The 25,223-nt window shown below is 37.6% G+C and overlaps 3 protein-coding genes across 5 annotated transcripts; 1 reads left to right on the forward strand and 2 right to left on the reverse strand.

The window, feature by feature from the left end:
* The first annotated feature begins 754 nt into the window (after positions 1 to 754).
* On the forward strand, positions 755 to 9,234 carry mier3b (mesoderm induction early response 1, family member 3 b). Of its 2 annotated transcripts, none has more exons than XM_008418398.2 (13): positions 755 to 802; positions 2,556 to 2,580; positions 2,809 to 2,954; positions 3,194 to 3,316; positions 3,423 to 3,546; positions 4,048 to 4,121; positions 4,230 to 4,302; positions 4,410 to 4,558; positions 4,682 to 4,763; positions 5,034 to 5,128; positions 5,226 to 5,353; positions 5,473 to 5,627; positions 5,762 to 9,234. In XM_008418398.2, exons 1-13 carry the CDS (start codon positions 794 to 796, stop codon positions 6,232 to 6,234), a joined length of 1,656 nt encoding a protein of 551 aa, XP_008416620.1. In that variant the 5' UTR covers positions 755 to 793; the 3' UTR covers positions 6,235 to 9,234. The 2 variants fall into 2 exon arrangements, with proteins under 2 accessions (XP_008416620.1, XP_008416621.1); XM_008418399.2 differs by lacking the exon at positions 755 to 802 and adding an exon at positions 809 to 1,431.
* Positions 9,085 to 12,704, reverse strand: elac1 (elaC ribonuclease Z 1). Its single transcript, XM_008418397.2, has 5 exons — positions 12,380 to 12,704; positions 12,001 to 12,207; positions 11,665 to 11,723; positions 11,157 to 11,367; positions 9,085 to 10,558 (listed from the first exon to the last, which is right to left on the reverse strand). The coding sequence occupies exons 1-5, from the start codon at positions 12,534 to 12,536 to the stop codon at positions 10,074 to 10,076; spliced, it is 1,119 nt and encodes a 372-aa protein (XP_008416619.1). The 5' UTR covers positions 12,537 to 12,704; the 3' UTR covers positions 9,085 to 10,073.
* Positions 12,705 to 12,916: 212 nt separating this feature from the next.
* On the reverse strand, positions 12,917 to 24,958 carry me2 (malic enzyme 2, NAD(+)-dependent, mitochondrial). Of its 2 annotated transcripts, XM_008418400.2 has the most exons (15): positions 24,812 to 24,958; positions 22,797 to 22,953; positions 18,873 to 19,006; positions 18,634 to 18,783; positions 18,359 to 18,434; positions 17,942 to 18,103; positions 17,615 to 17,828; positions 17,324 to 17,421; positions 17,034 to 17,147; positions 16,839 to 16,950; positions 16,527 to 16,669; positions 16,287 to 16,389; positions 16,021 to 16,091; positions 15,425 to 15,523; positions 12,917 to 15,062 (listed from the first exon to the last, which is right to left on the reverse strand). In XM_008418400.2, the coding sequence occupies exons 2-15, from the start codon at positions 22,908 to 22,910 to the stop codon at positions 14,904 to 14,906; spliced, it is 1,749 nt and encodes a 582-aa protein (XP_008416622.1). In that variant the 5' UTR covers positions 22,911 to 22,953; positions 24,812 to 24,958; the 3' UTR covers positions 12,917 to 14,903. The 2 variants fall into 2 exon arrangements, with proteins under 2 accessions (XP_008416622.1, XP_017162167.1); XM_017306678.1 differs by lacking the exons at positions 12,917 to 15,062; positions 15,425 to 15,523 and adding an exon at positions 15,817 to 15,861.
* Positions 24,959 to 25,223: the final 265 nt, after the last annotated feature.

The following is a 25,223-nucleotide window of genomic DNA, read 5'->3' on the forward strand; positions in this document are numbered from 1 at the left end:
AACTAAAATATCTGATTACGAATTTATAAAACATTTACCATGCTTATAAAATATACAAATTTTATATAAAAATTAGGTGCAAATGGAAGTGTTTGCCCAGTGCACAACTAATAGAACGCTATTTGTTGTTTCGATTATCTGCTTAGGCGTGTGAAAAAAAACTCTTTAAGAAAGTTTATTATGAAAATGTCACATTTTTTGCCATCCTTAAATGTAATTGAAACCACTTGAGAAGAAAAACTTCGGTAAATTTAATGCATTAGGGAAGAATAACATTGGACGACTATTGCATACTTAAGGTAAGAATGCCTTTCAATTATAGACTGAAAAGGTTCAATAATTTCCCATGGTCATTTTCTTAACAGGGCTCCAAAATATTTCATAAGCTGCAAGGACAACGGAACGAAATAAATGATCATGTCCACGACAGAGTTTTGGAAATGAGATAGCTACAATATGTAATAGGAAGAGTAAGAAATAAGCTAGTATGTTCTGAGAACGTACCAGGAATGTTCTAGCAAACTGCTGAAACTGCTGGTTCGTGAGGTATTATTAGGGTCGATGACATGACATCTATTATGTTCTGTATATAAAATTGATCTGACTTGTGTTTTTTCACGTTTTCCTGAAATGTTCATCTGTCAATTTAACGTTTATTGATCATTGCCGTTACTCTGATCAGTGGTTGGCTTGACCGGCGTCACGACTACAGCCGTCACCTGGACCTCCGATTGGCTCAGAGCTCTCATCCGGGTATTGCGCTAGGACGAGCTCATTAGCTAAAGGTACCAATATGGCGGAGGTAAGAGGGAAAACAGGGGAGAAGCTCCCGGTCTTTAATCGATATTTTTTGTATTCACGTATTTTAGTTTTATTCTTTATGTTATCGATTGAGGAGAAAAACGTTTTTGCTGCATGTATAGCGTGTTTTATGCCATAAATGTCATTTTTATTCCTATAAAATATGCTTGAATGTCTGAAGTGATCCTTCACTAGGAGGCCTCTGCGCCTTCGCTCTCAGCTGCTTCGCAGTAGCGGCTGTGTAAATTGATACGTAAATTTAACGCCAGTCGGCTGCTTAAAGGAAATAACAGAGTATTTCGAGTTTATTATCATTTAAGTTGTATTTGAACGGCTTGAGCTAATTTTACAATACCTTTACTGAAAAGAACATCTTTCCCCACCGATGACGGCGCGATGCAAACCAAATTAGTGTTTACATTTCTCGATGCAGAGCGTTAACATTAAGCTTTTAGGGTTAGCTTGGCGGCTAGCAAAGTGTTTCGGGAGCAGATTCAGTTAAAATCTTGCTGTTGTCTTTTACACAGGGGCCTGATTTATTTGGATGTAGTGAAGAATCCCAATCCCTTGCTTCAAATCTGAAATTGCAATATGACTTGCGGCTCATGTCAAATTAGCTACCTATAGCAGGTAACCATAACGGTATTTCTGAATATGTATCCCCCATTGTGGATTGTTAACATGTATTCTGGATGAATGCATGATGCTGTTTGGAGCAGAGACATTTAAAATAAATGTATACCCACATTTGGCCCATCATAATGACTATTTTAGGTGTTGGGTCATTTGTGTTTTTTTTTTTTTTAGTTCTACTATTTCGATCAACTTACGAATTTTTGGAGCTTATCATTTCACGAGTTTGCTTCATTTTTATTACTGCAGGTGTAAAAACGTCATGCACTTTTTTGCATACAGGTATGTTGGCAAAATTCTGAAGAGGGAAATGTTAACCAGTTTCATCTGAAAGGGCATCAAATAATTTTATGCTAAGATTGTGTTTGTAATTTAATGCTTAAGAATTTCTGGTTTCATTTATGCCTCTGAATTTTCAATTAAACATTTTGGGGGCAAATTATAACAAAAAATTCTTAGTTTTAAATATTGCTATACTATGAGAAGTATGATAATGTCATATTAGTGCTGGGATTTAAAATATGTTCGCCTTTAAAAATGGTGACATTATGCCATCTTGAAATGAAAATGCATTCATCTGATATTCTTTTTAAAATGAAACATTATAGTTGAGACCTAAATTTCAGCTGAAAATTATGTCAGCATTTTAATACAGCCTGGTGTGTGGTTGTGTGTGTGTGTGTGGGAGAGACCTAATTAAGCATGTTGTAACCTATTAAATCATTAGATTTTTGGTATATCGGTATCTGAAAATGTCAACCAACAGTCAAACCTTTAAAACACATCAGCTTGTTTTCAAGTGAATCAAACACTGTTTTGTTAAACCAAAAAAATTCTGTGTAACTTGATGCAACACAATCACAAATTTGACAGTTCTCAGCATTTGTGACCATATTTAACACGCGTGCATTCTCTTGGTTGCATCTGTTAATGCTGTGTGATGTAAAGGTGTATCAATGAAAGTTACATTGATGAACAAAATGTTTATTAGCTTATAGATCCACATGCATCACACATTTCCCATATTCGCCCATGAATGCTTTTTGTGGTAGAGATTTTTTTTTCTCCTAACGATAAAACTATGTAGATTTGTATTCATTTTTTGCTCTTTTTACTTTCAGGCTTCTCTAGGAAGTTCAAGTCCAGGTAACTAATTCACCATGTATTATTGTTTTTATGTTTAATTTGCCTAAGTCTTTTTTTAAAGAAATGCTTTTAAATATTAGAAGGATACTGACTATTTTAATAGCACTGAAATCTGAACAATCTAGTCTTGTGCTCTCTTGTGTTTTTTTGCGACTCTTGTGTTTGTGTGATCTCCCTAAAACAATTTTTGTGCTATGCCGCTAAGATATTTCTGTTTTGTTTGTTCAGTTGGCTCTTTATCATCAGAGGACCATGACTTTGACCCAACTGCAGAAATGTTAGTTCATGAATACGACGACGAGAGAACCCTGGAAGAGGAGGAGTCTTTAGATGGCGGGAGGAACTTCAGCTCTGAACTTGCAGATTTAGAAAGGGTAAACGAGTCCTCATTTCATTTGGCTTCCAATTACGTACTTATTCAATACAATTTAGAAAAGACCAATTCGCAACAAATAAAAAGTCAATTCATTAAAACATTCAGTATGTTCGTTCCAATTTAATCTTAATTATTAAAATTTAGCCGATTTAAGTTTATTATTGAAATATTTTCCATCTAATGCAGCCATCACATCACAGAAAAATTGACATTTTATTTGATTGTTTTTTCCATCAGGAAGGGAACATGCCTTTGGAAGAACTTTTGGCGATTTATCGCTATGAGGCGTCAGCTGGCTCCAGTATAGACAGTTCCTCTGGGGACCTGACTGATGAGCTGCCTGACATGACATTGGATAAGGTAAAGACCTGCAAATGCACACACACATTAAACATATTAAAAAGTTTATATCTAGGACAAAATAACTGGTTTTGGGCTATCTAACTGATTATTCTGGTCTCCTCAGGAGGAAATAGCAAAAGATCTGTTATCTGGTGATTATGAGGAGGAGACCCAATCTTCAGCTGATGATCTGACCCCATCAGTTACTTCTCATGAGACCACAGACTTCTTTCCAAGAACACTTCGATGTAAGTTTACAGATTTGTGTCAGTAAACTTGTTAAAGTTTTATGTATAGCATATTGAGTGAAAAAAGACAGATTTGCATTTGGATTGTGACTGAGTGACTTTGCACAAACATAATTTGCATCCATTTATTTTATTATAACATTTTGTATCAGATTTTGGCATGGTTGATGATGTGTCCTTCAATATTTATCATAGTGATGATCAAAGTCAGAGTGTCTGCCCTGAAAAAGAAAACTATTTACAGGGGATCGACGCTATGTCAAAGTCATTGCAAAATAGTCAAATCTTTTGAGTGACATTTAAAATGTTTGCCAGTTTGCACTAAATCCTGACACATTAGAAAATTGTAAAATTTTGTCTGTAAAATCTGCAAAATTTTACAGACAAATGAGATCATCTTGTAGATTCTCAAAATTATATGAAGGTTTAAACCTTATGCTTCTGAGCCAGAAAGTACAGGAGTGTGTGTTTAATAATGTGATTTCTTGATTTTTGTTTTAGCCAATGCCATCTCTGATGGGGATAAAGAATCAGAGTGTGACGATCTTGGGCCAAGCCCCGACGACTCTGGAAAAGTGAGTGATGGATTGTATTATATATTACGTAATAATAAACTTCATGTCATATGAAGCCAGACCTTTTGTATTTACTTTCAACATGGTATTCTCTTTTTTTTTTTCAAGGAAATCATGGTGGGGGTTGAGTACCAAGCAGAGGTGCCATCTGGCCTCTGTCACTACAAAGATGAGGAGAAAGGTGAGCACTGCTTTTTGCATCTGTACATCCTGTCTAGCCAATTCCTAACAACATCAAGGGGAATTAAGCAGCAGCTCTAACTCTAAACCATCTCCTCTTTTAAACAGTGTATGAAGATGATGATGAGTTACTGTGGAGCCCAGACGTTCTGTCCGAAAACAAGGTTAGGAGTTATCTCTCTGAAGTGTTGTCAAGGACAACGGATGAAAGCACAGGATGCGACAAACCAGGGATGCATGTTCGAGATGACGAGCAGGTAGGTCACGTCTCCTTGACAATCTTTTGATGTAGCACATTGGGAAAAAAAAAAAAAATCAATATTTCTATGGGTAGTTAGTATCTGATTTTTTTTGTTCAATGCTTCATTTTTCCAACTTAGGCTTTGTACGAGCTTGTGAAATGTAACTACAGCATCCGTGAAGCACTAGAAAGATACTGCAACCATGTGAAATCCTCTAAAGGTAAGCAAACAAGGAAATGATCACACTATTCCATATGTCAACAGGCCCTTTATTTCTAAATATATAAGTTTTTTTTTTTCAGATGAGCTGTAATAGTAAATCATGGAATATCCAAAGTTTGTCTTGTCAGATGTTAGGTCTAGAGTTAATAAACTTAATTTTTTAAGCCTTTAAGCTCAGTTATTTGGACTGACTCTCTGGTTCAGACATCCTTTACTTTTCAGATGATTACATGAATCGCTGTTTAATATTTGTCGTGTTTTGTTTTAGAAAAATCTCCTCCATGGTCGGAGGAAGAATGCAGGAACTTTGAACATGCTCTCCAGATGTACGACAAGAACTTTCACCTTATTCAGAAACACAAAGTGAGACTTATTTCATGTTTTTACAAAAGTATTTATGCAAAAGTAAGAAGAAAAAAAAAAATCAATTTATTGAATTTGAATGTTTTTGTCCCCTCAGGTAACAACACGGACAGTAGCAGAATGCGTAGCGTTTTATTACATGTGGAAGAAGTCCGAGCGCTTCGACGTGTTTGTGCAGCAGAATCGGTTTGGGAAGAAGAAGTACAGCAGCTATCCTGGTGTAACGTAAGTGACCGGAACAAGTTGGTTTGACCCGTTTGCTCCATGTCACACGTACACTGGGGGGGAAAAAAAACGATACCTGATGCTGAACAAATTGTCTCGGTTGTGATTTTATTGCGCAGTGACCTGATGGACAGGCTGGTGGATGAAGCGGAGGGCTTGGCGGTGGACAGCTCGTCATCTGTGTGTTCAGGCGCAGGTGGAGGGGGAAGGATGGAGGCCACAACAGAGCAGCAGCTCAGTCTGCTCAACTCCATCACTGCAAGCGATCTCACAGGTTTGTATGGGAATAATGTGAAATTCTTCGTAGCAGATGGTTTTCCGACTTGTCCTTTTTTTTTTCGTTTATTTTTTTTAACGTAGTTGTCATCTTTAGATTTTCCATACTAACACAGTTCTGTCTCCTCGCAGCTTTAAGCAACACTGTAGCCACAGTATGCTCCCCTGGAGAGGTGAGTTGCTTAGACTCCTACAGCTTTCCTCCTCTGGAAAGTCTCCACCGTGGATCCCTGAGCCACGACGAATCCCTCGGGTTCCCTTCCAACGGCGCCGACCCCGACTGCCTCAACATGCTCGACGCCGGCTTCTACTCCGACCTGGGCCAGCTCGGAGGAGTGTGCGTCAACAAGGACTGCGAGCGGCCCTCCAAGAGACTCAAGATGACACTGCCTGACTCGTTTATCAACGACGTTTCCGTCGCTAACCTCGGTGTGGACTTTGAAGCCCGACGGACAACAACGCACCACCACCGAATCACCGGCGCCAAAATGGCCGTGTCCGTCACAGACTTTGGGAGCTTAGCCGGCAGCGGCGAGCCCAACGGGTTTCTGGGAGCGCACGCGCGGCACCACACACAGCATACTGCAGCACTTCAGTCAGAGTGATCTTCCTCGTCTTCTTCCTCTGTTCTTCCCTTTTTGAAACCTTTTTTTTTTTTTCTTGCTTGTACATAAGACTGACCTCACTGGAAAATCTGATTTGTTTAAATTCTATTATATAAATATATACATATCTATATATATGTATATGAATATACTTTTTGTTTTCATTTTTTGTGTAATATGACATCAGTGATGTCTACCATATAGAACTAAAATCTTGATTTCTCTCAAGAGTTTATATAGCCATTTATTTTATTTTCGTTTGCGTTTACGAGATGTGTAACGTCCGTGTACCGTGGGGCCCAGAAGCTGCAGTAGGAGAGTCGTGAATCTTCTTCCCTGACATACAAGCATCTTCAGCGCTACAGTCTGTTATCCTGCCATTCTTTTCAGCTGCCAAAACAGATTGTTTTCTGCCTCTAGTGTTAGTAGTTGCCTGTCTTTATTTGATGTGGTACTTATATTTAATTATTTTATTTTTTTTTTTTTAATTGTGTTTGGTTTACAGGTACTTTTCAGTAATCAGAATGGTGCAGATGGTGTTGTTGACCCCCCACCAACTCCAAAAACTTGAGTGGAAGTAACACTAGCATGCAGATTCGCTCAGAGGCCAGGAAGTGTTTTGACTTGCTGCAAAGGTTCTTCAATTTGAGTTAATTTATGGAGATGCACCAATCAGAATCTTTGTTACAAATTTTTTTTGTAGTACTTTAACCTATACCTTTTTTTTCTGAAATTTTGATTTGTCTTGAAGAGACAAAACTCATCCCATCCCATTCGATAAAGAATGTAGATTAAGTTTTCAAAAAGGCAAATCTGGCATGTTCTATTACTCACAGCACTTAAAGGAAGAAAAAAAAAACAGAGTACTTTAGCTGAGTTAAGTCTTGCTCTTTTGCAGCCTAATTTATACATAGATTATAGAAGTTTAATTTCCAAACACTTTGTTGATACTAAAATAATTAGCTTCCAGTCTTTTTCTCTCAGCTACAGCATCGAACCCCAAGGAGTGCGACGCACAAAACATGTCATGATTTGAAACCGTAAAGAGGCGCTTTCTTGGTGCATCTCATCTTTAAGTTCAGATTAATTTAACTTGGCATGTGCGAACCTTTGCAGCATCCTAATTTTTAATTTAATTTTTTTCTCTCATGTCAAACCTACATTTCTGGCCCTGATTTATTGTTTTGTCATCGTGCTTCTAAACAGCTGGTGAAGAAAACATTTTACAGCCTCAACGTTATTGAAGTCGCATTGTTTTCCTTTTCTCCCAGTTGTGAAATCTTTGGAGCAAACTGTAACAGCAATATAGCAATGCAAAGATTGTGGTTGGGTTAATAGCCATCTAAACACTGACACAGTCAAGTTCTGTATTTATTGAGTATACTTTGACCTTTGTAAGACTTAATTTAATGCGTTTAAGTTTGTTCATGCTGCTCTTTGGCAGGTTTACCTGTATATGACCTTGTTATTGTTAAATATGGTAGAATTTGTTCCTCAATCAAGTAGCTCCATTTTTTTTTTCCATTACTAGCAAGCTTTGGTAAACCTGCTGGTGGTGTTATGTTTATTTAAAGCCTCTGAGTTGCGTACGTAACCTCTGCTTAGCCTGTACTGACGAGAGATGCCTTTTAAAACCCGATTGACAATTTCATGGGAGCAACGTAGCAGAAATGGAGCGGTTTTTACTTGACTGAATTCCATAATTGTAAAACAAAAACAAAAAAAATCCACAAAAAAAAAAAAATGTTCAGCGGATCGGCGTCAGTGAATTGGATGCAGTAGTAGTGTTTACTTAATTTATCTATGCATCGTGCTATGAGTGTTTAGTTTGTTTCAGGGGAACATCATGTCTGTCTTGTCCAGTACATGTTTGCATTTCTCCCATAATGTTTGTGTAAAGATCAAATTCACGCCCACTAATCATCACTAAGTTTCCATCATGTAAATTCAGTTTGAAAGCCCAGCATCAGAGAGAGGTTCTTTACATCTGCATTTCATGTAAATAATTAGCAAATAGCCTTTAAAACGCCTATTAACTGACCTCTTACACTTGTGAGTTTGTGTTGATACAAAGGTTTCAAATTTGGTTCTCTGTCGGAAAGGCAATAATTTGTAGATATGTACAGTCATGGGTTTTTTTTTTTTTTTTCTGCATTTAAGCATTTGACTTGTTCAAATCTCATTTCTCTGGATAGTCACGATACCCAAAAACTCCTGGCGGCAGCTGAAACCACGCATGCCAGCTGCGCCTGCCTCTCTAGTGTGCCACAGAAAACGGCTTTACCTGAAGACGTGCTGGTATTACTCAATGTTGCGGTTTTTGCAGCCATGTGTAAAAGACACTCATCTTTCTTTCCTGAATCTTTTTACTCGTCGATATTTGTCTTGATGGTTAAGGGATGGCTGCTGAGTCTAAGTATGCGAAGAGCTCGTTTCTCTTTTAATGCAATGTGCATAATGCAGTAGGTCCTCCAAGCTCTTCTAGCTTTAGCAGTGCAGTGATATTTATTCCACCTGTGGTTTGTACAAAGACTAAAAACTGTCAGAATGTAAAGGCCATCAAGTAGTTTGAGTAGGTTCTCACCTCCCTGTGAACTCGGAAAATGTGATATTTTATCGATCTCTCTGGCTTGAGATTTGTGTGTGCAGGAAAGCACTAAACAAATTTATTTTATATTTTGTATTGTGTTTAGAAGTTTAAAAGTTAAACAGAATATAGCAGTCGTGTTTTGAAACGGAAAATTCACATCCTTTAAAACCGAAAAACACCTTTGTGAATAAAAAAAAAACCCCTACAAAACCTAAAAATGTATATCCAGAAATATAGACAATCAAAAACTTCACTATGAGAAATGTTCAAGAAGCTATCTTTATTGTTTATAAGAATTGTACATAAACATTGCTGTTTTTTTTTTCTTTTGTTAAACATTATTTTGTATTTTCTGTTGTACTTTAATACCTTGTGTACAGATCCAGAAATAAAGCTCTGGAAAAACTTCAGAGATGATTGAATACTGTTTTTTTGTCTTTAGTAATATTACAGAAAGGTCAGCATATTGAACAATGAAATTAAGAAAAAAAAAAAAGCTGTAGAAGAAAAATGGGTGTCAAGCTAACAGTCACAACTTGTAAGATTCATCTGACTGAAATTGAGAATTTTGAAAAAGGCATCAAAAAAATAAATGCAGATAAAAGTTACCAAAGCATGATTAAGCATCAATTCATAACTTCTACTAAAGATGAAAACAGTGATAGCCAGCTCTCCACTCCTCAAACATAAATACCTGAGGTGAAAGTTTGACAGGGAGATTTGTCCAGCAAGTAGAAGAAAGTGAGAACTGTTATCTTAAAGATAAATATTGAACATCTAATAAAACATTCACTCCTACACTGCAGGTTTATTAAAAGCCCAACCCTCCAGCAAGCGGTCATTTATCAGTAGCCGGGCGTTCAGACTCGCTGTTTGAAGCAAAGCGAAGAACAAGGAGCTGGTTTTTAATCAGGCTAACCTAGTGGAAGTTTCCTAATGCCTTGTCATTATATACTTGAGTTATTAGCAAACATTTACTGCAGTACAGGAAGTTAACCTTCATTTGCCATCAAACAGAAGTTATGCCAGAACCTGCTGGAGGACTTGAATAATTTGCCTTTTTTTTTTTTTACTTTAAAGAAAATTGAGAAAAAAAAAAACATTGTAAGAAAAGCTTTAGTGTGCATTTGTGTATCTGGGAAACATTTTGGTTTACAGTGAACAAGGAAATGAAAGTCAGTGATATGTAATCTTGAGGACTAAATTACACACGTTAGATTAATCATATCCACTTGCATCACATCAAACCTTAACTGGACAGTTGTTTTTTGAGAGGAATGGGAATGGTCAAAAAGTCCTCTGCCAGAATCACCTCTACCCCACTGTCCAGCAAAGCCTGGTCAGCTTGCTTCTTGAGCTCTGAGACTTCGTCCTCGTCTCCCTCCTTCAGCAGGGAACTGGGTTTGTAGCGCTGACTGAAATGATAAAGGACCAGCCTCCGTGCAGAGCAAGTCCGAGCCACGGCCGCTGCCATCTCAGGCGTGCTGTGTCCGTGGTCCACAGCTTTCTCCCGGTGCTCGTTCCCAAGCGTGGCCTCGTGGACCAGAACGTCCGCCCTGTCGCACAGACGGAAAGCTCCTTCACCGAGCACCGAGCTACAGTCACCGAACACACAGACTTTCCTCCCGGGAATGTCTGCTTCCAGAACCTCACTGGGATGCAGTAAACGTCCGCTGTCAAGAACCAGAGACTCGCCAGCTTTGAGACGGCCGTACAGAGGGCCTGGTTTAAGACCTGAAGTTGAGAAAATACATCAATTATTAATAAAATAATAATAATAATACATTTCAGTCTCTACACTGTCTAGCTCATAAGCTTAAAAGCTTTCAAAATTACAAAGTTCCTGTTTATAGTTTCACACTTTGTTACTAGACCGAAATCAGCTAATAATTAACAGCATTGTCAGTCATATATTTGCATTGAAAATGTTATACACATAAAAAAAAATTATTTTGTTCCCACAAAATATTTTAGGCACTCACACCACTTGCATCAAACCTTTTTTTTTTTTTACCCTTTTCTGGGTAAAAAAGTGCATGAGTGTAAGTGTAAGGGGTTTTAAAAATATACATCCTCATGAAAATGTTCTTTCAACATAATCAAGAAAGTTGAAAAATACAAAAATTACTGTCCAAAAATATTCCTCATGTCTTAAAAGTTCAAGAGATTGTGAAGTTAACCAAAAAAGGAGTGTATGTACTAAATGGACTATAAAAAACTTTAAATTCATTCTTTGGTTGTTTGTGGTAAAAAGTGGATTTTTCTATGGGAAATTGAAAAGTCTGTCCAGTGGTCGGTTCAGGTTGATAGTAAATCAGGAGGTATTTATTACCGAGCTCCTTCAGTAGTTTTGTTTTCAGTTTTCCGGGACGATCGTGTTCCTGGATGCAGAAGCCAAAGGAAGGGATGCGGTGAAACAGCCGGAAGGCCTTGACGACAAACTTGCCGTCTTGGAAAAGGAGGTAGCAGTCGCCGGAGACGTCCAGAGGAATCGTCCTGCCAGGCTGCTCCTGTGGATGGGGAGGGCTGCAGTCCACAGTCATCTGTAATGTTAGACAAACGTTAGAGCAAATCGGAAACCTACAAGCACCACTCAAATAAAAGTAATAAACAACAGATATCGTTTCAAAGCATCCGTTTCCAAAGAAATGTAAATAAATGTAGGGAAGCTGAAATAATCTTGATGCATTTATATGATGGAGGAAGTTCATCTCAACGGCTTGTTGAGATTTCTCATGATCAAGATAGAACAATAAATAAAAAGTTTAGTTTTGGTTTTTTTCTGTTTGGCTCATCATTTTTTCACCTTTAACTCCTTCAAAAAGAAAAAGAAAACATACCTCCAGACTCAGCTGTCCCTCTTCAGGACTCTGGTCTGGCGTGGGCTCCAGCTCATGCACTACAGCAACAAGAGGCAACCAATAAGCAATTAAACAAAAAAAAGGACCAATTCTGAACTAAACAGACTGGATACGGCATATACTTAACACTTTATGGGAATGCATTATTTTTCCCCAAGTATTTAAAATTTCATTATAACCGATTCTCCAGGGAGCAGCTGAGATGTCTGACACTATGAAATGCCCGTTTAGACGAACATGAAAGGAAACGAGGTATATTCATGTTTTCTATTCGGTCCTGAGTTTTTAGCAACGGGAGGTTTGCGTTGCACCTGCCTGCAAACGGGAAGAGCAGCTGAGATCCTGTGAGCCCAAGAGTCACCCTGAGAAACTTCCTGAGGCCCCGGGGCCCGTAGATGTCAACACATTTCAGGCTCTGCTCGACGTCGGGGTTAGTGTTGAGGCTCACGGTGCAGAGGAGACCAGGCAACCCGAACAGGTGATCGCCATGCAGGTGGGAGATGAAAACCTTCGTGATGCGCCCTGTGTGGACACCATGACGTGACAATGATCTACCAACAATGAAGAAGTCCAGATTGAAATGAATCTGGTTTGTTACAATCTCAACACTTTCGGCAAAAAATACTTATAGAACTTATTTTTTTATTTTTATTTTTACTTCAAAAGAGTTAGCGGGGTTCGGCTGGTTCCTCACCGGCTCTGAGCTGGCTCTTCATCAGTTGGGTCTGGGTTCCCTCTCCGCAGTCAAACAGCCAGCACTCCCCGTCCGTCCGCAGCACCACGGCCGAGGCGCCGCGGTGAGGAGACGGATAAGCCGACCCGGTTCCGAGGAAGGTCATATCCATGGCCATTCTCCCAGTTGCAGGAGATCAGTCAAAAATATCGAAACTTCCACAAACAGTGACGTGAGCCATGTTGCCTGTCAGAACAGGTCCCACATTGATGACGCAAAATGCGAGACGGCGCGGCGCTGGACGATTGGATTGGCTGAAAAGACGCGCCAAAAACACAGGGTTTAAATAGTTTTTGTGTTTGCAATGCTTTAATTGTGACAACAACCCGACTTTTTTTTTCTTCCCTGTAATGTTTATGAAATAAAAGCATAGTGTTTAAAATACTTTTAATACTGAAGTCCCTATTTAAGCAACAGACTTTAAAAGTGGTTGCTTGTTGTAATATTTCTATAAGGATAAAATATGATCAAAGACCAAAAGGAAACAAGACAAATGAGTCAATATACAACATAATTTTATTCTGCAGCAGTACATCAATTAGGTTGGGCGATATGATTATGTCTGTGTATTCATATCAATTAACAGATATTGATTAGTTTTTTGTTTTAAATATCTTAAAAGGAAATATCTCAATTTCCTTTTAAGCTGTTGCATTAATTTTATCACTCTACGTTGTTCTAGAAGTTAAGGCACAGTGGCGAAACACAAAACTCCTGCTGCGCAAGTTACTCGCTACTAGTAACCAAAAGTGAGTTAGTTGCCACCCACCTTGCTTAACTGGCTAGGAGACTGAGTGGATAAAGCCTTTCCTCTACATACATTTCCCAGAATGCAGTGCAGTTTTGTTAAGAGTTCAGTAAAATTACCAACATACTAAAAAACTAAAGTAACACTATTAAAAAAAAAAAAAAAAGTTCAAGAACACAACATTGGACAAATACTGCCAGAAAATGGCGGAAAGTCACATGAGCTAGCTATTACAGATTCATTTAATTTGTGCATGTATATATTCATAAATATAGATAACACTTTCCCTTTAGCAACATATCACATCCTAAAGCTGCAGAGAAAAAGCTGCACATTGAATATTGAAAACCATTCAATATTAAAACCAAAGTCACTTTTTGTTCTGTTGGACCATTTCTCAGCTGTCTACAGTATGCTGGAAGAAATATGGCAAAATGCATGACAATAATAAAATATTACCTAAAACAATACCTATGGCTATAAGACTGTATCTAAATGCCTTATTTTGCCAAAGTCTTTAACAACACAACTGACACTTTGCTTTATAATGAAGTTTATTATATTTGTACTTGTGTGTATGTGTGTGTGTATTTGTACAGTTATTCCCTCTGTGAAAATCTGGATATTCGTTTTTGTATTTCATATGAGGTAAATCATCTTTATTATTTTGACTTTTAGCAATACTAAACATATTTTTCTGCTGTATTTAGCTGGAGATAACTATATTTCCAGATATTTGCATCTTCCGTGGCTCAGCAACTTCCTGCTGTGAGCCGCAATTTTCATCTCTGTGGCCACAGCTTTCAGGATGGATCACTGCAGTTAAAAAGCCTTGATTCTCAACTTGCTCGAATGCATGTGAACAAAAGAGAGAGATATTAAAGTAAAAAAACAAAAAAAGATCATAAATATGGAGTCAAAAAGTGCACAGTATCTTAAGAAAATAATGTATATTCTATAATGTTATACTAATACGGGTAGTATATTTTCTTCAGCACTTAAGCCAAAGGAAATGTTTTAAGGGGATGGATTATCTAATATAAAATTACTAAAGGAGTGTTAACACAACATTGGTTGAAATATCTACATGCAGTTAAAAAGTTTGAACAAAGTTTGTGCTTAATAAATAGTTGTTCATTTGGAGTGTAGACAACAATTGGGTTACATTTATTCTGTCAGACACCTGGTGAAATCGGTTTTAAAAGAATTGGGGCAATTGCTCAGTAGCCAATGTATACTTATGTTTAAAAAAGTTTGTATTGAAAAACAATAACTATATTTCTAACCGTTTTGTTAAAGATTAAAATTTTAAACTAAAATAGTTGCAGCATTTCTTGTTTTCCCTTACAAAATTGCTATCTCGGTGTTTAAAGTGTTTGATCAAAGTGTTGCCGGACATAAAATGTAAAAAAAACAAAAATAACACAATCACATGTTTTCTACTTTCAAACAAAGAAGAAATGCAAAGGGCATTTGAATTTCATTAGGTATCAAACACTGCACCTTTCCACCACCAGGTGGCCCTCTAGTTGACATTAAAAAACAGTTTTAACTTGTGGAGAGAAGCCGTGGCTCCTTCTACAGTCTCTCTAGTCCAATTCTCACAGATCCAGCGCAACTACTTTGACACAAACTAATGTTTGCCTCAGCATTGCTTTAACTGTTACACGAGGGGGAAAAAATGGGGTGAAAAATGAAAGAAGAGAAAGACACTGGCCACTTTGAGGATTTGCTTTTCTAGTTGATAGGACTGAAGCTAACACCTGGCCAGTCATAAGTATCTGGCAGTAAGGAGTCGTAGTCTGTGTTAAACGCAGTGGCACGCACAAAGCCGTTCTTGTCTAGAGGTTCAGGGTAACGGAACGCCATGCCTTTGGCATAGACGAACTCCATCACCTGCAATGGAGAAGAAACACATCAGGGAGACAAGCAGGGCTGGAGACGTTTTTAAACCTTTGATATCACCACATCTGATTCAAAGCCGAATTTTTAATACATTTACAAAGTTATATCTAGTTTCTTCAGACAAGACAAATAATCAGGAATTTTGCCAAGGTAACGATTCCCTCAAGGAATCACTACATTGTTAGAATCTGATAGAAATCAGATTATATCAGAACATAAGGCTCTATTAAATAAAGATTACATCTGAAGGATTTGACTAAATTAAATGACTTTATACACGGAATTACCAGCAGTCGAAGCATCAACTAATAATAAATGAGCAATTGACAAACGGGTATTGTTCCAGGGTTTACCTTGACGGAAATCTGAAGAGAAACTTCTCTGATGTTGGTGAGAGGAGGATAGAGCCTTCCCTCTGCAAGCTCTTTATCTGTTAGCTGCTCAGCAAGAGACTGCAACGGATATGAAAATACTTTAACGTTATATTTCTTCAACCAATGAAAAAAAAATATATACAGTACTATAATCATTTGTCAGTTATTTATTCTGCTTGCCAATCATGTCTCAGGTACTAATTTAAAGTGGTTGAGTAATAAAATAGACATTAAACTAAAACTGTGCAGAACTGTGCAGAACCATTGCAATACAAACTCCTATTTCAACATGCAAGCATTGTGTTAATCATTTGCAGTGATGAGTGTTAATCAAAATGTATCCCAGCAAAAGAAGGAAGCGCACAGATGGATCAGCCTTTTAAAAGCTCTTCATCTGATAGCTGTTATGCCAGAGTCTAGAAAGAAGGAAAAGGACACATCAAAGGGTTAAACGAGGTTGAGAGAAGCATACACACAAGACAGTCAGCAACAAAAGGAAAGCTGGAGAGAGTGTGACGTTAAGGAGAGGTTCAGCAAAGTCTGAAAAATGATTTGAAAAACACTTTTCTTTGTACCTTGGCAGCCTCCAAGAATACAGTATCACAGATATGTCTCACTCCACTCAGGACCACAGCCATAGCAACACCTGAAGCAAAAAATAGGATGAGTAGGATGAGCTTTAATACGCAATATAGGGTCATCAGTCATCTTGACTAAGTGAAAACAAAGTATAAGTTCTCTTTTTTTTTATCTCTCAAGTTCATGAAATGTGCAGATATTTTATATCCTCTTAGGCTAAATTAGGTACATAATGAAAATCCATAATAACTTTTATTATAACCTGGGAAGATGTAAACATTGTTCCCTTGTCCTGGTATAAACACACGACCATCACTCAGTGTGACTGGACCAAACGGGCTGCCACTAGCAAACAGACATCTACCCTGTGAGACACAGACACAGAAAACTAAGCACTGGGGTAGCCAGCAGACTCCACTTTAAACTTAACTACAACAGTTCAAAAAGTAAGCAAGTTAAATAGAGGGCAAAAAAAAAAAAAAAGAAATCGAAAAATGCCTACATTAGTTATTGTGTAGGCTTCCTCTGCTGTGCACTCTGCTTTATTCGTTGGATTACTCAAGGCAAATATAATTGGCCGCTCATTTAAGGATCCCATGGCTTTGATGACATCATTTGTAAAGAGACGCCCTGCTCCTGCCACACCTGGGGAAAAAAAGACACCAAACCTTAATCCTTATGCTGAGTGAGTTGAAAATAAAAATTCTTTTTTTTTTTTTTTAAAACAAGACAGAAAAAATAAACTTCTGATTGAAACCTCAAATAAAGGCCATGTGTTTTACATCCAAGAAGGAAAAAACTAGACTGTAATCACCAATGATAGCAGTGGGTTTGATAGTGTTCACAGCATCTAGGAAGGTCTGTACTTTCCCCGGACTGTCGTGAACAAAGAGCTCCTGGTTGGCATCTGTTTTGTGTTCTCTGTCCTGAAGGTTCACAAAGAGGAAGCAGCCATGCTGGTCAAAATGTAGCTGTGTGCACACAGAAGGCTTTTGTCCTGCTCACTAACCTTCACGAGTAAACCATGTGCGTCATACATCCAGATCTTTTCTTTGGCCTCTGCTTGGGTAAGCCCCAACTCCATCATGGCCATCACAATCAGATTGGCAATACCAAGAGCAGCCTGGAGGGAAAGTATTCAGACATTGAATTTTGAAACTGTTCCTTTTTAATCACATTAACTGAGCAAATCCATGTTCTACTGTGTTTCTTTTCAGCACAACCAGCTATTGTCAGTGTGGGGCAGTATGAGACTCATAAAGAAGCTGAGTTTTAAAAACTTGGGAAATGTCGACTTACCTCGCCGGCTCCCAGGAAGAGAACACGGTGTTCGGTGAGGGGTTTGCCAATGGTCCTCTGAGCTGCTAACAGACCAGCCAGTGCTACAGATGCAGTCCCTGAAAACATGCAAACGTACAGAGCCATACAGAAAACAACTAATACAATAATAATGCTGCCTGTTTATTATTTTTTTCTTAAGTTGTAGTAACCAGTGTACAAGACTAAGGTATAACCATAAGTTGAATTTTTACTAACTGATTCAGATGAGTTAGCCAAAACACCAATATGCTAGTGTTAGGATTGGTGTACCTTGAATATCGTCGTTGAAGGTGCAGTATTTTCCCCTGTACTTCCGAAGGAAGCGGAATGCGTTGTGATTCCCAAAGTCCTCAAACTGAATCAGTGTGGCCTGTCCATATTTTTCCACAACTGCTTCCATGAACTCATCAATTAGGTCATCGTATGCTTGAGTCCGATCCCGTCGCTGATACAGGCCCATGTAGAAGGGATCTTTGAGAAGAGTCTGACAGAAGCGCAAAGATAAAAAGGAGGAACAGTGTTACAAATCTGCTATAACTGAAACAAGGATCATAAACAGAGCAAACAAAGCACTGTATGCATAGTCTGCCTTCCTACCTCATTGTCTGTGCCAACGTCTAACACCACAGGAAGACATTTCTCAGGTCTAATGCCAGCACAGGCGGTGTAAAGACAGAGTTTCCCAACAGGTATGGCCATTCCATAACAACCCAGGTCTCCCAAGCCTAAAATACGTTCTCCATCAGTTACTACTACAGCCTTTAGAAAGACAGCATAGAAAGACAGCAAGAGAAGGCAGGGAAAAAAAATTGACATTAAATAATTTTACCATTTATCTCAACGCTTCTGAATCAAATATATTCAGGAGCCTTACAGGTATCAGTTTTAAATATCCTCAAAAACTTTGTGAAAACACTCGTTTGTGGATGTAAGAAAGAATAATGCCTTGATGAGTAATATTTACAGTGTTTTATTAGTACTATCTGAAATGAATTTGTGTGGTCAGGTACTCACTGCCACATTTGTTGCTGGCCAGTTATCAAGGATGGAGCGGATATGTCCTCTATCCAGAATTGAAATAAACAAACCCCTAAGGAGCGAAAACACACATTGTTTTTAAGCCATTTTAGGACTAATTCTCAACTAAAACAGTACAATAAATCTATTTTCTAAATTAAAACATATTTTTCTTCATGCTTCAATGAAATCAGAGAGAACAAAGTAACTAATATTTCTACAATTTATTACTACATTAAATGTGCAAAGATGTATTAGTTATTCCTGCTCACTTTGGCCTCCTAAATATGTGTCCATACTGTGTGCAGGCCAATCCCACAGTAGGAGTGTAAACAATGGGCATTAGTTCCTCGATGTCTTCCATCAACACCCTATAGAAAAGCCTCTCATTCCTTTCTTGGATCCCCATCAGGTAGATGTACCTGTGCATTGAGGGAAACGAATAAGGAAAAGAGAAAAACTAATTAAAAAACTCCCACCTTGACAAGTTTTAAGGAAAATATGTCATTACTTTTGCAGGGGATCCGTCATCTTCTTGAGATTCTTCTGAAAGCGCATAGCCTGAAGGTCCTGAGACTCCACTTTGGGAGGCAACATACCATGAATCCCCAGAATCTGTCGCTCCTCCAGGGTGAAGGCCATACCCTGTGGAGTAACATGCAAGTAAGAATGAATAAGTATTGAAGAATTTCTCCAAAAAAAAAAAAAAGTAAACTTAGTTTTTGTTAGAAACTAATATTTGAGTTTGTCCATTTTTTTCATACACTTTTTGCCACTTAATTACTTCTGCATACATTGTGCAATTTTAACCATCCAACTTTTACCATATTCTGCTCACTCAGGACGTTACGGGTTACGTCTTTTGATATAATCGTTTATGAAATATTCAGCTTTGTGTTATCATCTTGGGCTCCACTGAAATGAAAGGAACATCCTATAATTTCTAATAAAATAAAATACTGCTAAAAACGTTGCGCTCTATCACAGCTAACTACTTCCACAAACTTTCAGATAGAAACTTTAAAATGTAGTCATATGCTTCAACTACTTCTACTTATTTCATCTTTTTTATATCTTTTACAGATTTCAATAAATCCATATTCAAATGTTTGCTTGCATTATGCCGTTTTCAGAAAAAAAAAAAAAAAAAAAACACCGACCCGTTAGCTCTGACGGTTCCAAACCCAACCCTTTCATCCCTCCTTCCATTCTTAGCTCTTTGCCCAACCCTAATCCTAACCGTCCTTTCAACCCTAATTCCAATCCTCGTTCCAACCCTAATTCCAAACCTAATCCTAACCTTCCTTCCAACCCTAATTCATCCTGGGTTGCTAAATGGAACACATGCAGAATGACAAACATATGTTGGCACTTGCACTAGGTAGGCTTCAATTATTTGCACTTTCCTGCATATTTACAGTAACATCGTTGTGTTCCAACAATGCGTTTATTGGAACGCATTATTGAAAGTGATTTTAGATATGCTTTTATGGCAGGTTAGTCAATGTAGCATTTTAGACATTTTATCTTTCCAGATGAAAGCCGTATACCATTTGGCTTCTATGAAATGTTGATCTTGTTGAAATGATTATTAAAACTTTTCTGGATGCATAGTGGTATACAGTATCTCGTTTTGACATTCTATCACTAGAGGGCACCCTATATGGGTTTATAGGGTTGACCTATGGACTCCTGATAGCAGACTGCGAGATCTGGGAGACATGAGAGAAGACAGAAGAAAGCAATTTGCCCACAGGAAAATAAAACATGGAGTCACCTTAAAGGAGCCAATGAGGGACACGGTTTTTAGAAACACCCCTTATAAAAGATGGGGCTCTTGTTGTTTATGTTCCTATAGCATATGAACTGTGTGCACGTGTAGTTACAGGAATGGGCGGAAAACAAAAAAAGGCACTGAGTGAGGGGCTGGAGAGGGGGCTGATTGTGCTGTAACAGCCATATGGAAGAGGGGCTGCTTCACAAAAAAAAGCCAAGTCATGCTGAGTGAGCGTTTACTTCACTTAGCGTCAACATGAGCAGCTCTCAGCATAAGGTAACAGTGCTGTAAACATCTGATAGTGTTTCTGTTTACATGACTGTAGCTATTTAGAGTGCATCAGTTCTTCTGAAGTGTTTTAAGCTAAACTGAATAAACAACAATATAAATATTTTCTTTTTACTTGTATGATGTGTCCAATTCCATAAACATATTCAGCATCAATTACATTATATAATACTCCTTGAAGACATGTTGCTTCCCCCACAAAAACAACATTTACAGCAGATTCCTTTTACTGTTGAAGACCAAAACAACAGAGTTCTGATGTTGACTCTGGAAGATAGCAACCTCTGACTGTCTAACATATACAAGACAAAACTTTATCTGTTTTAGGTCAACAGGGATTATCAGTTACTTCTCTTTTGTAGAAGGAAACATTGGAAGAAGAACAAGTAGCTGAGAAACTTCAAGTAATTGTGAAAGTTTTGTATTCATTTAAATAACATTTATTGAACTTATAGATTACACTATGGCTTACAATTTTCTGTTTTAAGCAGCACAACAATTACACTACATTTGGGACCAGGCAGTTCCCTGCTTTCACATGTTCATGTATGTTGTCATGTCTATATATAACAGAAAATATCCCCACTAGGCTGTTATTTTGCACTGACTCCAAACATGCTACAGGAAGCAGCTAAAGTTTCACATTGCAAATGTCAGCTGGAACCTTACATCACTGGGAGTCCTCGTAGGAAATCCCTGCTGTCTAAATTCATCAAACTATGTCACACTTGACCTCAGGATGATGCATACACGGACAGCAAAAAGGAGTTAGGATATCATAAAAACGTCAATATTTTTTGTCGCTCATTTTTAAAGTGAAAGCCATGATATATGAATTTGTTACACAGAGTAAAAAAAAAAAACTTAAGCCTTTATTTTCAATAGTAATAGACTTACAGATAAAGAAAACTCCAATGTAGATGTCTGAGAAAATTTAATATTGTGTAACATCAATAAAAGAATAGATATTTAGATATAAATCTCAGGCTTCTGAAAAGTATGTTCATTTTTATTCACTGAAAATTTGATTGGACCTCCTTTTGCATGAATCACTGCATTAATGCAACATTACTCCATCCATCCATCCATTTTCTGCCGCCTATCCGGGGTTGAAACTGAGTATGAACTCACAGGAACAGTACAGGAAGGCCTGAATCCTGCCCTGGAAAACAGACTCGGTGCACCTGCTTTCTCCCTCAGAAACGACCCCTGGTGTTCTCAGTAAATTACACAGGTTTGATTTATAAGACTATAAAAATGACAAAAGCCTTGAGTGTTCACAGCTGCACTCTCATAGCAAGCTGGATATATCTCAGCTGTTCCACTTCTTGTAGACCTGCAACTACAGCACTGAGATTCTTATTGTATTTTAGCGTCAATGTTGTCTAAAAGGAACCATTTTCAAATTGTTACACACCAATACATTGAAATGTATTGATGTGTAACACCAATACATTAATATAGAATATTAATAATAATAATAATAATAATAATAATAATAATAATAATAATAATAATAATAATAATACAGACAATATTACATTATCTGTAATGTCTGTAAACTACATGTTTTTTATTTTATTTTTTACAAAACCTAAAACCCAAAACAAAATGCAAACAGACACAACTAATGTGAGGGACTGGTAGAGTGTCTTTGATATGAATAGTACAATAGGTGCAGACTGCACCTATTGTACACATATTTGTTTATTATAGAAGTAATTTAAAAAAAATTCTTCCTGTCAATAAATATTCTCCTACATAACTGATGAAAAGACCAGAATAATTTAACACTACTGCCTGGTTTTACTGTTACCATCCATTATGAGATTAATTGTGCTTCTGAATTTTTTGTTTCATTTTTCCATTACAGTAGTTGTGGATGTGAGCTTCCCTATCTATATACCACAGAGCTTCCTGGAATTCCAATAATTGGGATCTGATCAGAAGAAATCCTAAAAATAAATAAATCCAAGAAGGGTGGGGGAACTGCTTCAGGTTCTGATATTATTGTTCCTGTGCATAGTCCTGAATAAATAAATAAACTCAAACTCAGCTAGTTTGTGTGTTGCCTCATAATTTAGAACAAAGGTGCACCAGCACCTTTGGTCATGAATTATGGTTTTCATGGATGCATGAAAACCATAAAAAAGAGAAACATTTTCTAGATACTCAACATTTATTTTGTCTAGTGTTCAGTTTCGGTCTAAAGTTCTTCTTTTGTGCACTGTGGCCTAACAAAGGAACAGGTTTCCTGCTGAGCAATGCAGTTTTCACAACACGTACAGATCAGACCGAATTTTCACAAAGTAAACCTAGACATTTATGGATAAATCTTGACACTTGAAGACAAAGTCAGACATAGTCTACCTTGTTGGTGCGAGGATTAAGCATTAGGGGTCTTCCCTTCTCTTTGGTGTGTGCCCATCTGCAAACGGAGACGCAGGGCCTCAGGGACCAGGATGTCCTCAACCTTGACAACATGGTGGACTGTCAACGATCTTGAAGGAGCACTGCTGGAAGCTTTCTGGGGTTAAAACAAGACAAAGTTTACCAGACAGACCCATGGTTTTCTTTAACAATTCTAAAAATTGTCAGCAAATGAAAGCAGTTCTGATGTAAACAAAATCTTTTTGGCTGACAATGCATATATGGCTTGTGAGAAAACAAATGCCATCATAATCATTCTTCTACAGAAATAGCAATCTGAGGTTTGTTTAGTTTGTTAATTGTTAATTACATGTCAGTAGATCCCACTATTCTCTTGACATGATATTAAGCTCTAACTAATGCCATCAATTTACAAACCCTGTCAAAGCCAGGTTATGCTTGTAGTGTGTGCAGACAGTCCTTCCACTGAGGATTACAAATGCTCAGTGTCTTTAATCTGAATTCTGGTTTTAAGCAGTTTAGAGGGAGCCTGGTGAATACAAAGCTTTCAAAGATTATCATAATCCTTTTTGAGAAGAAAACAACGGAAGACACACAACAACAATGAAAAGGTTGAAGAAGAATCAACCAAAGCACAGAAAAATTTTTGAATATTTTATGCTAATGTACACTACATGCTGGGCACCAAACTCTAGCTGATTAAAAATAACAATCTCAACAGATTATATTAAAAAAATTACTACTATGTAGTATGTACTTTGTTGAATTCTTTATATATCTTATATGACTTTACCAGAAACTGAATTTGTAAACCACAATCCAAAATGAACAGAAATATATTCCTGAGATATATCACAGTGTGTAACAAACCTATGCAATAAATAGGATTAAACTTGAAACAAATAACTAACAATTGACAATTTTCTTAGTTACATAGTATGTACATGTATTTCTGCAACATTGTTCAAATCTGACTGCATGCTTGATGAACTGGAAAAAGGTCAATACAGTTTGGAAACAAGTTTGGAAGTGCTTGTTTGCAAAATTGTGAAGAACAATAAACAGCACCTTGGAGATGTGCATTTATCAGTTGTGCTGTACAGTAGAAATAAATTAAGTGCACATAAGACAAACCTCATGCATCCAATTAATTGTTTTTTGGAGATGAGGGAACCCCAAATAATTATGTACTAATAAAAGTTATAAAGACATAAATAATAGAGCAATCTGTGTATTTTAGTGGAAGCACCTTTGCCTAGCTGACCAAGCTAAACGTCCTCTTCACCTGCCTTAATGTGTAACCTATGTGTACATTTTATTGCTTTTATGAAAGGACATATTTCTCTTCATCCTCCTTTTTTAAAACAAACGTATTTAAAGAATGTTTTCATTGTTCTATCGATGGGAGTGTGGCTATATAGGATAAACCAACTATGTAAATATTCCAATGACCAATGCAGAAGAATGGAAGCTCTGTTCACACCTAATGTTATGTTGCCACCGCTTTTTAATGAGTTACTAATCAAACTTAGACACAAGTTTCCGCTCAGCAATCGGTAGCTGGTAAATGAAAGCGTGGGAGGACAAGGAGGAAATATAACGGTACTGTCAACATGAGCATGGGAAAAACAACTAGATAAATAAATATATGTCAATCTTTACAAAAAAAGCAACTCGGTGAATAAAACAGGAAGCTAACAGGCGCAACAAGCTAGCAACTTGCTAACTAAGCCCTGTCTATACTTGGATATACCCCCAGATTTCACACAAAATGTCACCAACAGAAACACACACAGAATGAACTTTTGAAATATCTAAAACTGCCGCTGTTCATTCAAGCACAAATTATCATAACCACAGCAGAATTTTAATTCTTGACCTCATCCTACCCATCATCAACAAGACCCTCGCACGCTAATTTTGTCTCTGAAACGGGAAGTTCTCCGTTCGTGGCACGGAGCTTTCTGTTCTTTAACAAGAGCGACTTGGTTTACCTGCTTTCGGGTGTGATAATACCGCTTTCCTTCTGTTGGACAGCCTAATGTTTATTCAGCATGTTTCTTCGGTGTAACTATCGAGGTTTGACACCCTGGACTGGGCTGGAGTATCCTTGGATAAGAGCTACAAACTGAGCCAGCTGAATGACTGAAAAGAGGGGAGGAACTGTTGTACACAAGAGGTTGGCAGCTCATCCAATCACATGCTGGGATTCCCTTCTTGGTTGCCGTAGAGACGGTGGCGCGCGTGACAGAAGAGAAGCATAATTCCTTATTACGGTAAGATTGCAAAGATATTTCTCAAACTTTGGTGCATTTTTCTAATAAAAAAAAACTGACATGGTTCAACCTCCACAACACCAGTCCTTTGGTCATCATAGTAGCAGTTTGTGATTGCTTGCAAACAAAT

This window comes from Poecilia reticulata, linkage group LG9 (assembly GCF_000633615.1).
Source record: "Poecilia reticulata strain Guanapo linkage group LG9, Guppy_female_1.0+MT, whole genome shotgun sequence".
In the NCBI taxonomy this organism is placed as follows: domain Eukaryota; kingdom Metazoa; phylum Chordata; class Actinopteri; order Cyprinodontiformes; family Poeciliidae; genus Poecilia; species Poecilia reticulata.